The 15,349-nt window shown below is 36.6% G+C and overlaps 1 protein-coding gene and 1 long non-coding RNA gene across 4 annotated transcripts; one reads left to right on the forward strand and one right to left on the reverse strand.

Moving 5' to 3' along the window:
* The first annotated feature begins 478 nt into the window (after positions 1–478).
* zgc:174906 (uncharacterized protein LOC571548 homolog) lies at positions 479–15,257 on the forward strand. Its single transcript, XM_067445715.1, has 4 exons — positions 479–607; positions 11,632–12,025; positions 13,717–13,785; positions 13,873–15,257. The coding sequence occupies exons 2-4, from the start codon at positions 11,701–11,703 to the stop codon at positions 14,151–14,153; spliced, it is 675 nt and encodes a 224-aa protein (XP_067301816.1). The 5' UTR covers positions 479–607; positions 11,632–11,700; the 3' UTR covers positions 14,154–15,257.
* LOC137078432 (uncharacterized) lies at positions 1,431–10,098 on the reverse strand. Of its 3 annotated transcripts, none has more exons than XR_010905301.1 (4): positions 9,852–10,098; positions 8,397–9,602; positions 7,906–7,987; positions 1,431–4,348 (listed from the first exon to the last, which is right to left on the reverse strand). It is a non-coding gene; the product is annotated as an uncharacterized lncRNA (long non-coding RNA). The 3 variants fall into 3 exon arrangements; XR_010905302.1 differs by having other exon boundaries at positions 8,397–9,057; positions 9,508–10,098; XR_010905300.1 differs by having other exon boundaries at positions 8,397–10,098.
* Positions 15,258–15,349: the final 92 nt, after the last annotated feature.

A 15,349-nucleotide genomic window follows, 5' to 3' on the forward strand; every position in this document is an offset into this window, starting at 1 on the left:
TCAGACATTATATTCAGACTATACGTTGGCTAAAGCCAGACAGAAGATGATTATCATCTCTTTTCTTTTCCTCTGCTAGTGCTATTTCAGGTAATACACCAAATATACTTTCTAATGATATATTTTTTATTTTATTTATAATTATAGGCACGTTAGAAATGTGTGCAGCTGCCGTTTACCAGGTCAGAAGGTGGACATGAACAAAACATCTCTAAGACAGAGCAGTGAAAAATTATCAGTTCATTATTTCTGTCTCAGCAGTTTATAGTGATCACTTCCCTTAGGCTAGATTGACTAAAGTGCAGAATTGTAGATGTTTCATCACACTCCCATTCATGACTCATTTTAGAGTAGATGAATCACAAATTCAGGGAAATTTTAAGTTCAGTGTGTCAAATCTGCAGAATAGAATTAGGCTAATTAGAATAAAAATGTTAGGGCACTTTGGAAATGTCGATAGTGAAAGTATGCATACAGAAATCGCATTAGTTGAATGGCTGCCTGTCCAGAAGGCGGCGCAGTAGATGTTTTGCATCAAAATATCATATTACATGCGGATGAAGTTTGGATGAGGAGGCATCAAAACGTCTCCCTTCGTCACACCGAGGTAAACAAAATTGACTTAAATGAAGTTTAATGAAATATTATTTAGCGTGTGTAGAGTACCTCTCTTCGGTGTTATCTATCTCTGAGTAGAGGAAAAAAGCGGTACATTTTAAACTTCATTGTATGCTACATTAAAAGATAACCTGAAAACAACATGTTAGCGCGCGCAAATGTATGACCCGTAACAATAAGGCTGTTTTATTTTTAAACGGAGGTAGGTGGGAACTAAACCATGCTGCATCAGTTGTGGAAATAAGTATCTCTTTGTTCTTTGCCGTTTCGCGCGTCGTCTTGCTTCTCTAATAATAATGATGCGAGTGTGTGCGAGGTGTAATAATGATCTTATTCCGAGCGAACAAAAGCTCTTCAAATTGAATAAAATGTGCGCCATAGTCGTTATTGAATGTAAACAAAGATGACGCAGCTCCGGTAGTAGTGCACTAAACTGGAAGTCCCCTACAGATAAAATGCAGAGGGAGATGCGCCATTCACAATTATAGGCCCTACGCCAACAATAAAAGAAACATTGCAGCATCATTTTATTAATTTGTGTGTAATCAGCACGTGCATTTCGCTTTAATCTAACAGTAATCTGTAGTTCATAATTCAGAAGTGATAACGTTTTTAAAAACAACTTTTCAATGGGAGGGACTAATCATGAAGACAACGCACGCTTCCTTCAACTCCACCAATGATGATGCTTCAGATACAATCTCATTGGAGGCCATCTATTGATCTGTTTTTATATTGCTGCTTTTTGCACCAATACTAAGTGTTTTATTAAACGATATGCTATATCCGTTTCATCTTTCACTATACCCAGATAGCACACATACGTCGGGCCGATGTCGGCGCGATGCACAAAGTTCCATCGGAAAGACATCGATCAGAGAGCGTTTGCTAATTGGGACAAAGTCGCCGAGACATCGGCATTTGATCGCGAATGCTGTCCGGCCGACGTGTGGACGATGCAAAACAGCAAATCCTGGCCACTATTCATGGGCTTTCTAGGACCTTTATTTAGGTCGAACCTTTCGGGTTACACCCAGATAGCACACTGGCATAGAATCAACGTTACACTCTCGGCATTAAAGACCAACGTCAGACACTCCATTCAAAACATCAATCTACACAGATGATTTACTTACCTTATGCTGAATGACGTTGATGTGAGTTGAGTGAAACACGATGTTGATTTCAGTTTGGTACAGTTAACGTTAACACATTTTCTGTTTTAAAAATAGCAAATACTTAATACTAATAAGATACTTTAGCCTGTTTATGTAATAATCACACATAACATTCAGTTAACATTGTTTTAATATTTACAGAGCAGTTACAGATAGCCTACATGTTTAGAGCAAACAATCTATATAAATATTCAATATGACAATATAATAGAAAAGGCATTTAATAGAAAAATGTATATAATAGAAAAGGCATTTACATTCAAATACACAAAGAGGTAGGCTATACAGGTACATAAATTAAAAGCAATATTTACTCAAGAACAACTGATCATGTACCAGACACATTATTTTTATTGGAGCACAAAAGGATATGTCAGTCAGAACATAATGAGACTCAAATCACAGGTTCTTTTCTAATGGTGACTGAGACTATGTGACACTTTTTGTGTTACACAAAATAAATGCATATGGGTGAGTAGATGGTTTATAAAGAAAGCTTACCCTTGAAAATGTAGGGCAGAAGAATATTGCAGATGAATTGGTTCTTTAGCAACTATTGCAGCCTACTATCAGCAAGTGTAAACTCCTTGGTGAAAAAGGTGACAAAGATGTAACCCACATTTTCAATAGCATAGAGAAATTATTTTTAATTACTTTAAAAAATAAAATGCATATTATGAGCCAAAAAAGAGGTTTAAACCACACTGAAAAGTCATTATTAAATACCGATGAGAAGGATGCAATACTAGAGAAACTGGAAAATAAAAGTTTGACCATTGGACAAGAAATACTGATCGAGTCCGCAAAGTCCAGCCAATCTCTTGAATTAAATATCTATTGTTTATATATTGACTACAAACTGAATTAATAGTTGTTAATGAAATAGGTTTGGCATTGGTAAATTGAGACTGGAAAAAATATAACCAGAACATCGACTCAAACTATGCATGTGCTGTATAATATCGAGTATTATTTTAGCAAAACTAACCACTGCTGACAGTGCAGAAAATTTCAGTAAAGTCACTAAGAAAATGTATTAGGATTTGTAAACTTGTAGTTTTCTTTTCCCTCACAAACACAACAGTTACATTTGTACTAATCCTATTCTACAAATCACAAATTAATAAAATCGTGGGCTCATTTTTTCCATCAAGGGGAAAAAAATCATACTCACGATCTCACATCATCTAACAAGTAAAATTTGTCCATGGCTTCACACTTTTGATACATGTGTGCACCAAACGCAGAATAAAGATACGGTCACACTACACTTTACATTACATTGACGAGAAACCTTTGTATTAAAGTCAAGTAGATATTTTTTTTATATTTTGAATATACTGTTTTTAAATGTTGAATTCATGTTTATATAAAGACTGCAGAGCATGAAGTCATATCATGTTTTGTCATGTTTTTATCATTTGTTAATTTGTAGAATAGGACTTGTGCACCACCAGAAAATAATTTGAAAAGGTTTAACTGTTGTGTTCTTTGTGAGAAAGAAAAGTTTGCAACTTCTAAAAAAAACATTTTCTCTGACTTTAAGGGTGCTTTCACACCTGCCTCATTTAGTTCAGTTGAATCGTACTAGAGTTCATTTTCCTCTTTGGTGCGGTTCGTTTGGTGAAAGCAGCAATCGCACTCGGGTGCGCACCAAAAGCGGACTAAACAAGCGTACCGAGACCTCCTTGAAGAGGTGGTCTCGGTGCGCTTTCAAACGAACTCTGGAGCAGTTAGCTGGTGGTGAGAACGTGATCCGGCCTCGAACAGAACCAACTGCAAAAGTACTGATAATATTTTGACTAAACCAGCTGCCATAGTTAGCTGCGCTGACATTATGTGCATGACATTATTACCTGATAGATCGTTGGAAATATTTTCGGAATGAGCGTGTCAGAGTTAAGAATAATTAATGCACGCCTCCGATTGAAGTGACGAGTGATGTGCGCTCGCCGTCTGCAATACGTTGTTTTCAAGTCGCATCCGCGCTTCATTATAGAAAGGTATTGTTTGCATACTGTGGTTAATACACAATATGTAGTAGATTATGGCCAGGGACAAAACCTGCCCGCAGTTGTCTTTCTATAGTGTTATAGTTTGCTGGCTTTTCCTCTTCTGTTGAAATTTTCCCACAAAGTAAATTCTGACCAATCGAAAAGCAGTTTAGGTAATACACCATGGCCAATGAGTGATGTGGATGTTGTCACGTGTTTCAACTGGTTCGGACCAAAGCAATCAGTGTGGTGTGAAAAGGAACCAAAAAAGCTGTAAAATGCAACAATGTATTATTTAATTGTTTGGCCTTGGTTCGGACCAAATTAACTGAACTAGAGATGTGAAAGCACCCTAAGTGCACTGATGTGTGACTATTCTTTACAACTACAAATCCCACTGTCACAGGTGTTCAGTTTTTCTATAATAATACCCTCACAGAACAGGGTAGCAATCAGCCATCCATGCAAAAGCAGAGGTCAGTGTGGTGGACTGTTGGTACATCTGTCCAGGCCAACATTTGATGTCTTCATGCCTTCAACTGGGGATTCCCAGAGAACCTGTAACAAAAATAGTACAGTTCAAAATCCATTGTACATACTCATTACAAAGTATTGAATCTGGTTACACAAATTATCATACAAGGTTCAATTTAACTTTAGCTCAATATATAATATTTGCAGCATAATATTGCACAAAAGGCACGGTTTTGTCTTGCACTCTGAATATTCCATTAATTTGGCAATTTGTGACAAGCCCAGTGACATTGTCACATTTTCTTCTCTATTTAATTTTTATACAAAATGAATGATTAATGTAAAATATAAACAATGACATAACTAAACTGGAAAAATATTAGGGATGTCACAATTCTCAATATAATATTGACCCATTCGATACGACACCCTTGGATCAATAGGCGCTTGTGTATTGCATTAATTTCTGTGCATTTTATTTCTCTCTGAATTGGCTCTGTTTTGTGTGCCAATGAGTCTATGCTGATATGAGCAAAATATCCAATCACGATGCACTAAAGTTAGGGGGTGTTTAGCCACGGATGCAATGCTGGTGTCTTAGAGCGGTGAAGTGATGCTGGAGGGCGCACCACCATCTTTTAAACCTGTGGTGTGGGTGGGGTGTGCGATATCGAGTTAAAGAGTTAGTTCACCCAAAAATTAACCCAATAAATTCTGTCATTATTCCTCCTGTGGTTGGCCAGCCGTCAGACCTCCGCTCATCTTTACACACAGATGAAGATATTAGTGTTGAAATCCGATGATTTGATTTGATTTAATGGTTTATTTGAAAGGGGACAGTGCAATTTCATAAAACACATGAACAAACATGGTTAAAAAAGCCAGAATTAGCTAAAAGGCTATTTTTCATCTGTAGTCCCCTGGCCAAGATGTAAAAAAAGCAATTAAATACATATTAAAATATGTATCAGATGGCTCAGAAAGGCCTTCACTGACACCAATGTCATTTCCTCTCTCAAGACCCATAAAGGCACTAAAGACGTCGTTACAAAGCCCATCTCACTACAGTGGCTCTATAATCATTTTATGATAGTAAAGTAGTAAGTAAGGTAGTACTTTTTCAAAGTTCAGGAACTTTTGAGGGCGGGACTTGGGCGCTGAACATGCTGATTGGTTGAGCACACGCAGCATTTTATTTCAACCGCGCGTTCGTCTCAGCCATCTTACGTGCAATGTCTGTAATAGCTAATAATAATATACATTGTCATTTTAAATCTAGCTTTACAAGCTTTCTGAATATGCTGCTGAATCTGCATATTAGTGCTCTTTTCTGTCATAACCAGCAAAAGCAGCACAGCTTGAATCTCTTCCATACTTGTTATTAATTTTTTTTCACCATGTAAACGACCTGACCGATTACTTTTAAGTGTGTGTCCTTACATGACGTGACAGCGCGCGCCGTGCTCATGTTGACAAGAGAAGATAGTTAATTTTTCGGAGGGGTAAACATTTTATTTCGTAAGTTATGAAGATAATGTTGGAGTAATGACACAGCGTATATTGCCCCAGGCAGTTTTTACTTTAACTGCGCCTGACAGAAGATTTTTTTTTCTGAGATGATTATTACACTTTACAACAAATAAATAGCTATAAATAATACTGTATTAGTCCTGGTGGCCGTTAAGAGTTGCTATGGCTACAGTTAACACATTCCAGCTGCTGGAGAAAACATCGGTGACATTTTTGATGCGGCAGACAAGCTGCATGTGACAAAATGATTGCGATTGAAAGTCATCACATGTAAACCCCAGATCGGTTTAGATAATGTCTCATGTAGACAGTCCACTAAATCTTTCAATCAGTATACACAAAAATGATTTCTGTCTGACATTGATGGAGGAGCAGTCGCGCAGTAGGTTACATCACCGGACTAATATGCCTAATCTTCCCGGAACTTTAGATCGCGGTCGAAACGCAGACAGTTGCAGGTTTGGGGGGGGTCTTGATGAGTATCTGCTTGGATACTCATCAAGATGGACATGCTGACATACTTCTTGTGCGAGTTTGTCCGTTTAAGCGCAAGATTTGTAAGAGAACTCAATATTTGCGCGCTGTGAGACGTGCGCGCTCTCGGATGATGCACAGAGACAGATCTTCTCAAAGCGCGCGTGAGTTCTCATTCGTGTCTTCTGGCTCTACACGCGGGTGATGAAGGTGAAAATGACTGGTTTTTCTTTTATTATCACTGTTGTTGTAGTGTATAACTGAGGAGCCAGTACGTGTATCCATCGACAGGATAATTTAATAAACAAAGCATAATTTTCAAGTTATAATCCATATTATATAGTTCGGCCATATTGTTTTGGTGATGAAAGTCTTTTGGCAGAAAGCCGAAAATTTGGTGCATCCCTACTAAATAATGACTTCTATAGTGATGGGTGATTTTAAAACACTTCTTCCTGAAGCATCCGAGCATATCGATTCATGACCAAACTGCTGAAATCACGTGACTTTGACGATCCGAATCATGATTCGATACTGATTCATAACGGTTCGAAGCTTAAGGAAGCAGTGTTTTGAAATCAGCCATCACTATATAAGTCGTTATTTTGCTTTTTTTGGCGGACAAAAACTATTCTCATCGCTTCATAAAATTAGTGTAGAACCACTGTAGTGAGATTTTTCATTTTTGGGTGAACTAACCCATTAAATTCATATAACAAGATTATAACAGATAATTCCATTAGATTTTGAAAAATGTAATTCAATTTTGTGGAAAAGTTTTCCTTAATTTAAGTTCGTTCAATAGCTTTGTTTTTGAGTGTATTTTCCAGACTAACAATGTAACATTAAATCTATCAAAATAAATTAAAAGTATAGTTCACCCAAAAATGAAAATGTGATGTTTATCTGCTGACCCGCAGGGCATCTGAGATGTAGGTGTGTTTGTTTTTTCAGTAGAACTCAGATGAAGATTTTTTAACTTTGACATGCATTATACGAGCGATATTAATCCATATTAAACCCCAACCCCTGTGGCTCATGGCGACACATCGAAACGATCGGTTTCTGTGATAAACACAACTGTATTTGTTATTTTTTTACCTCATATAAGACGAATCTCATTTAGGATGAGTAAGTCAAAATCCCGGCGCAAACGTAGATGCCTCATTCGACCGATCCATCGAGGCACTAATAAGGCATATATCTATGATCGCACCGGGTTTTGACCTTCTTAGATGGAACTAATGGTGTTGGGATGGGAATACTAGATGAGATTCGTCTGATATGAGGTAAAAAATAACACAAATACTGGTGTGCTTCTCACAGAAAGTGATCGTTTTGTGTTTTAAGACATCAATGTGTCGCCACGTGCCGCTGTGTTTAATATGGATTCGTATGTCTGTGTGTTTTTTACTCTCATAGAAATACACCCCATTGACATGCATTATATGAGCAACAGCTAAGTTAAAAATCTTCATTTGTGTTCTACTGAAGAAATAAACACACCTACATCTCGGAAGCCCAGCAGATAAACAGCACAGTCTAATTTTTTGAGTGAACTATACCTTTAATACAGATTGAAGCCTGTTGTTTTCAGTCTTTTGATCTGGAATAGTGGCAGCTATTGGGAAACTCACCATCTTCATGTACTAATTGTAGATGTCATCAAGGCCTTGTCCTGAAGAATCTCAGCACCAAACGCTGGGCTTTATATCTGATCTGGTAATAAGAGCACAGCAATAACTGTAAGAACTCTAATGATATCTTTACCCTCTGACACTGTATTGTGATATAATTCAAACATTTTAGAGGCTAATAGTATGAGCAGTGAGTACGCTGAAAAATAACTTAAATGCCTAAAGTTGTTGACCGCCTGAACCACAGTCAGCATTTAAAGTATTTAAGTATTTAGTAAAAGTATTTAAGACCATAACATCCTGTTATCATAATAGTTAATCATAAATACAAACTATAACACATTACATTTGTCACCTTGTCTAATTTTGCTGATTATTTTACCCTAAAGGCTTTTCAGACGGTCTCACTGTAACAACATGGAGTTAATGTTTTTAAAATGTACAGACCCCCAACTTTTGAACAGTAGTATAATTTTTGAGGTTTTGCTTACCAGTCATCTAGTTTTTAGCCTGAGATTTTCTTCAACAGGAGTGCAGGCCATCAGCATGGAAGAATCTAGGAACATAAACAATTTATCACAGAGCCTATATAATGTCAGGCTTATTAGAAGGAAACAAGCTAGAGCAGAGGTGAAACGCAGATAAGAGAAAGTAGAATATGCAGAGTATACATACAATAATTTCTTAACATAATTTGTTTTAGGCTTACTTCATTTTACATTGCTCAGTGTTACTTACGTGTGGTTGTCAGAACCTTGCAAACTGTAATAAAAAATAATTTTGCAAAAGAAAATAACATGCATGGTGATGTAGGTAAAATATTTATTATGGTAACACTTTGGTATGGGAAACATTTACTTAACTTTTGCCTCAAATTCATAATTTACTGCTCAATAGATAGTAAGGTAGTTGTTGTAGCGTTTAAGTTTAGTTAGATACCAGGAAGAATTTAGGGATGTTGTAGTATAAGGTCATGCATTAATATGTGCTTAATAATACTAATAAACAGCAAATGTGCAAGCTAAGAATTGTTCACCTTACTAAAGTGTTACCTTTTGTAGAAAAAATACTAAAGATTTAATGAGATTTTACCCTTCTCTGTCAGCAGCCCATGGGACCATCCCTTGCCTCCGTTGTTGAATTATTATTTTACTGAAATCACGGGGGAAAAAATGAACGTAATTGGTATTAAATAATTAAACATTAAATGTAATTTAGGTTGTTGTTGTTGTTTTTTTACCGTGAAAGATCATTTCATTTGATTTTGGCGTTTCCTGTAATAACATTAACTTATAGTGAAGTTAGGTTAAATAAATTAGCTCACTTCCAATAACCCATTGACAGACTACCAGCAAACCTAAAAAAAAAACTATCAAAGCCTCTCTTCTGCACATAAAGACGTGATTAAAAACTCACTTTCATTAGAGCTAAAGTATATTAGCAAACTGCAAATAAAAAACGGTTGAGATGCTAACGGACTTTTTCAAAGACACTGAACAATTTTAATAAAGTAAATATTCGACAGAAGCGTGTCAATTACAGTAAGAAACGTGTACGGAACAGTTTTATATTATTTGTGTAATGTTTATGGACTAAACTTACCTGAAAGCAGCGAAAATAAGAGCGTGTCCGTTACTGTGCTGTTGCTGGCTTGCTGCAAACTCCGGCCCGTTTCCATGGTAACTTCCAGTGTTTGACTGTTCAACGCGCACGCCCGTCAAAGTCACGCAGCAGCATTACGTAAATAAACACGTACATTACCAATTTAATGAACAGTCAGTTTATTGATCAGATGATGACAAATGTTCAGACAGTTTGGCAACTCAAAAAACTTTGGCACAAGAGTATGCACCATTTCTGACTAAAAACTGTGAGGAATTCTTGGAGTGAAAACTGCGATTACAAACTGCCTGTTTTTTTTCTGATTTCCTCAAGTGAAATTTTACCTAAAACCCACAGATGGCGTCGCGTCGCTTCGTCTTTCTCTCGGGTTGGTGGCAAAGAGATGAATGGGCATCATGAGCAAACAACAGATAAACACAGCATCGGCCTCCAGTATATTGGGCCGACCCAAAGCCGACGAGCTGGAAATAAAGCGATATTCGCGTATGCCTGGCCGATACTTATTCGATGTTATGATTTGGAGGCCGACGTCCGCTCTGGGGCCGACGTCGGCCAGACGTATGTGTGCTATCTGGGTATTATTGTGTTGTATTGTTTTGTTTTTTTGAAATGTGTATTAGTGTAATGCCTCAATTTCCCCCAGGAGGATCAGTAAAATACTGAATACTTAATATTATAATTTTAATATACAGATCATTGCTGGGGTGCATTACAAATTATTTAATCAGATTACTTTTTTTAAGTAATGCATTGCATTCCATAAAAAGTATCACAATTAGGGTACGTTTACACAATAATGTACTAAAAATGGAAATATTTTTTCAGTGGTTTTTTTTTTGTACAGATGAAAACATTGTCAAAATGTCCCTGTTAAGAGGGGTCCACAAAAATGACTTGTATTATTTATGCCAGGCCAGTAGGTGTAAAAAACTATTGTAAAAATTGGCACTTTGTAAAAAAATAAATGAAAAAACTACTAACTTATAGACTGAATGTATCATGTCAACTATTCGATTTGGTATCGCAATTTGTTACATCTTTGTTTTTCACTATTACTGCACATGGCTATGTTTTCATCAATGAATATAAGCAGTCAGATATATGAACTTCCTTTTTTATTTTATCTGCTTTAAGAAAGTACACTTCCCAAACATCCGACACAGCTTAAGTCTGAACACAGCAGACAACAGGAGCATGTAGAACTAATAAAAAATAGTAAATATGTTGTTAAAAGCAAGCACATGGAACTGTCAAGTACTTAATTTACAATAACACACACAAACATGCTAGCTACGCACATCCAAACATAGACACACACGCGCTTTGGGGACGCACACACACACGCTTGCAGGCTGTAATTGTTAAAAAACTGTGTGCATTTTTTATTACTTACTCTTGTGTTTCGCTCCCCTCCTCCATTCCTTTGTGCTAGTGCGAGAAGTGCATATGCAACAGTTGACATCAGATAATCGTCAGTAGATTATAATTGATTATTGATTATGGTCTATTACTGCATCAATGCAGCAACGATTAATTTGAGCACCCCTAATATGCATGTTCATGACGTCACAGTTTACACAGACAATAACGGCATAGTTTTCAAAAGTTTGTGTTTTCAGGCCCCCAAAACTCTATTGTAGTGTAAATGAACGGCCAAAATGCATTAAAAGTTTTATGTGTTTACTTATAAACGGGTATCGTGTAAATGGCCCCTTAGTTACTTTTGAATGGAGTAACACAAAATATTGTAATTAATTACTTTTAAAAGTAATTTTCCCCAACTGGAACAAATATCTTGAATTAGTTGCTTAAAGAAACAAACTTTAATAGCCTATTTATTTTGCTGATCCCATTTGTTTGCAATTCTTACAGATATCGATATACCATTTGAAAAAAAAGAGTATGAAAGAGTTGTGGTTATTCGTTTTTATAATAACATACAAATGTTAAATTCCTAATTAAAAGCATTTAAGACGGATGAAAAAATAATAATTTGCTCCTTTCTTTCAGTTTCCTTTCAGCATGTGACACTGAAGTACCCTCTTTAGTTTATCTTAGGTGTAATATTTTTTGTTGTTTATAATATTTTTGATTTTGTTACAGTCTTAATCTTGGTTTTCAAAACCAGTGTCAAATCAAGGTTTTCCCATCACTGACCAAGCACAAGAGGCAATGGATGGACCAGTAGATGGCACCAAGCTCATTCAGAGACACAAGGCGAAGTTACTGGAGGCCCTGATGGGAGATGCAGAGTTCCTGCTTCAGCATTGCCATGCCTGTGGCATACTGTCCAATAATGAGTACAACAACATCAAAGACATTAACATGCGCTCAAAGCAGGTACGGGACATCTTGGATTATGTGATTCACAAAGACAACAAGCATGCTCTGAGTTTCCTCAAATTGCTGAAAACACAAGACATGCAAGAGACATTTCCTAAACTGCAATTCCTTCAAAAACTTCAAATCAACAAACGCAAGGCTCCAAGAAACCCAGGTATGATCTTATAAACCATCGGTTATCTACTATGAAGACACTAGAATTTTGACATTAAGAATTTTGTGCGTTTTTATTTAGAATTTCAGCAACTACACTTTTAAAAAAGCAAACTTAAAATAACAAAAACGTATAAAAAACAAGATTCACATAAAATGTATGATAATTGAACAGAGAGCCTGAAATAAATAAATTGAAAGAGAAAAAAAATCAAGGTTAGTTCAAGTTATTTTCTTTTACATTTTTTATGTTATTTCTCATTAGTATAATAATTTCTCATTAGTCATTTTTACTGTATTATAGTTAAAAATACTGTCTTGAGTGATTTTTGAAAATTAATTTAAGTAAATGCATCATACTGTATAAATACTTGAAGAGAAAGATAATATGTTATTATGTAACAGTAATGAGAATTAAACTCTTTGCATTTACATTCATGAAAACTGGGCAATAGAAGGAGCTTAATTGTCATGAAAATCATAATCACAATGCAAATAAAGGCCCATTCACACCAAGGACGGTAACTATAACGATAAAGATATAGTATTTATATATCAATATTTTAAAAATCTTTCTAAATCTAAAAGAATAGCAGAGTCCACATCATGACTATAACGATAACGTCACTGAGAAACGATCATTGGAATATCATTGGAAGTTTCAGAGCGATTTATTTCCAGCTGATGAACTAAAATATCAGCCAATCAGAAGCCATCCTGCTGTAATGAGCAGGGCCCTATTCTACCAATTCAAGGACATGGGGTGCACTTAGGGCATGTCTGAATCCACTTTTGCTAGTTTAACAACGGACAAAACAGTCAGTGTGCCCGACGCATGGTCCAAAAGGTTTGTCCCTAGGCTCTTAATGAGTCATGGGTGTGTTTCGGGCATAACGTGCATTAAACCAATCAGAGTCTCATCTCCCATTTCCTTTAAAGCCAGTTGCGCTTGCACCGTGGCAGATTCGTTATTTACATGGCGGAACATAAACACACTCAACCTGATGAGTCAGTTTGGTCATACAATTTGGCAATTTTACTCGTCTTTACTGCAAATAGTTAATTCTGATCTAATCAAATCTATTATGACATGTAGGTACTTTTATCATGTACCAAATAATAATCTTTTACATTGTAATAATTGTATTTTTCAAATGTTTGTGTGCTGCTGCGCATCCCTGTGTGTGCAACCACCTATAGGTGCATATTACTAACTCTCTAACGCTCTTTAAATTACCCAAAAACAGTGCTATTTCAGTTGCCTCAAAATAGCAACGCGCCAACAATACGCCTGAACACACATCGTTTTCAGGCCAAATGGGTGCACAAATGGACGCAAGTGCATTTGCTGTTTGAATAACGAGGCTCTGGACGTGAAAATGATAACTAGCTAAAAACACTTAAGTCAGGCCTGGCATCACATAGCGCCGGCTGTAAGACAGGGCATAAACTGCAGTGCCTGCTTAGAATAAACAGAACAATATTGTGCATTGGTGTGGACGCTAATATAGTTATCATTCTTGGTGTAAACGAGCCTTGAGGGTCCTATTATATATATATATTGGCCTGTATATAAATATATATATTACCTGGTCCTTCTTAGGTCTTAAAATTGTCCTTTTTGCATATCTATATCTGTATCTAGTACATGCATAATCGATTTGTAATGTGAAAATGTTGTTGGTTTATCAGAGACGACACCCCCACGAAGGCAGAAGGTGTTGGGAAACGATGTTCTGCAGGAGAAGCTGACTGTAATCAGTGAGTCACATACACACCTCTGCTTTGCATCTTCTGCAATGGCTTCACGTCCACACGGCTGCATTACGTAACTTTGCTTTTTCTCAGACTCCAGGATGGTGAGCGAGAGGGAGATGATGATGGTGGCCGGCTGCATTGGGAACAGTTGGAGGGAGGTGGGAATAATGGCACTAGGTATGAACACCACCACCCTTCAGCAGATAGAGGAGGATAACAAACTACACAAAGAGCGGGTTTTCGCCATGCTGAGGAAATGGAGCATGCGTGAGAGGGACCAAGCCACAGCAGCTCGTCTCTATTCCCTCCTAACCCAAGAGGAGTACAGCGTGGACCCACAAAACATCAAGTTCTTGATGGAAAACAACTGAGTCCACTGTGAGGACTGCATTTATGTAGCACTTCGCATGTGTAGACATGCACGCGTACCACTAGAGGGAGCTATAATTGCTTTTCAGTTATATTGAAGAATGTTTACTTAATTTACTGTTTTTTGTGTGTGTGTGTGTTTGTATGTTTGTTTGTTTGTTTAGTAAAGGCCATGTATAAAGTCAGCTAAAAGCTTGAAATAATATGAAAACGGCAACAAGCTACAATGCGGGTATTTCAAATATTTTCTTACATTAAAAAACAAAGGGGCAGACTTTTTTGTAGAATTTTTTGTTTTGTTAGTTTTACCTTTTTATGGCATTATTACTTGATTGTTTTGTTTTTGTTAAGCTTATTTTCATGTGAGATCAAGTTCCATTCCTACTTTTTAAATTCCACTTTACTGTGTGTGTGTGGGTGTGAGTGAGTGTGTGTGTGTGTGTGTGTGTGTGTGTGTGTGTGTGTGTGTGTGTGTGTGTGTGTGTGTAATCATCTTTTCACATGAGCCTGATTTGTACCATAGCAATTCTACAGAATAATGCGTTTCCTTTTTTTTAAAAACTCTTTTTTTGAGTACATGAATGTGAAAGCTTTTATCTAAGTCTTAAAACTTGAACCGATTCCATGAACAGATAAGGAAGACTGGAAATTTACAAAGCTTTGTGTTCCAGTAGAGACCGCTATCTGGCAACATAACGGCGACCTTTGGTCTCTCGGCAAGTATCACGTTGTTTCACCCTGATGCATTTTCACCCTGGTGTTTCACCCTTGTTCACCCTTGTTTTGCATGCCAAGCAGGTGATAGTATTGGAGGCGGAGCTTTGTACAATTCCATTGCACAGGCCAGTCATTAAACAGCGTCTAATCCTTACAGACTTCATGGAACTTTTTTATTTGATGACTGCAACCTTGTGTGGGAACATTCATTTCAGATTGAAAATCATGGTTGTTACTTTGTCCTGTGAATTATTTTTTTTTTTTTTTACTTTGTATTGACATGTTTTTTCTACATCTCATTTCCATTTAGTAAAATAACTGATCATGCTTTGGTGTTGGGTTATTTTGTAAGTAAAATAAAAAAATAAAGAGAACCAAATGATTCATTATGATGAAAGAGTATGAAGTTATTATTTTTGTTTTATAGCCTGTTTTATTGTGTAATTTAGATATTGTCACATTTACGGTATCTTGTTTATTG

Source organism: Pseudorasbora parva, chromosome 6 (genome assembly GCF_024679245.1).
Source record: "Pseudorasbora parva isolate DD20220531a chromosome 6, ASM2467924v1, whole genome shotgun sequence".
Classification (NCBI taxonomy): Eukaryota; Metazoa; Chordata; class Actinopteri; order Cypriniformes; family Gobionidae; genus Pseudorasbora; species Pseudorasbora parva.

Bases quoted from the DNA above. Each gene is read 5' to 3' on its own strand.
- zgc:174906 (XM_067445715.1), top strand. From the start codon at position 11,701: ATGGATGGACCAGTAGATGGCACCAAGCTCATTCAGAGACACAAGGCG. The intron at 12,026-13,716 runs GTATGATCTTAT...TTGGTTTATCAG, and splicing joins CAAGGCTCCAAGAAACCCAG to AGACGACACCCCCACGAAGG. The intron at 13,786-13,872 runs GTGAGTCACATA...GCTTTTTCTCAG, and splicing joins GGAGAAGCTGACTGTAATCA to ACTCCAGGATGGTGAGCGAG.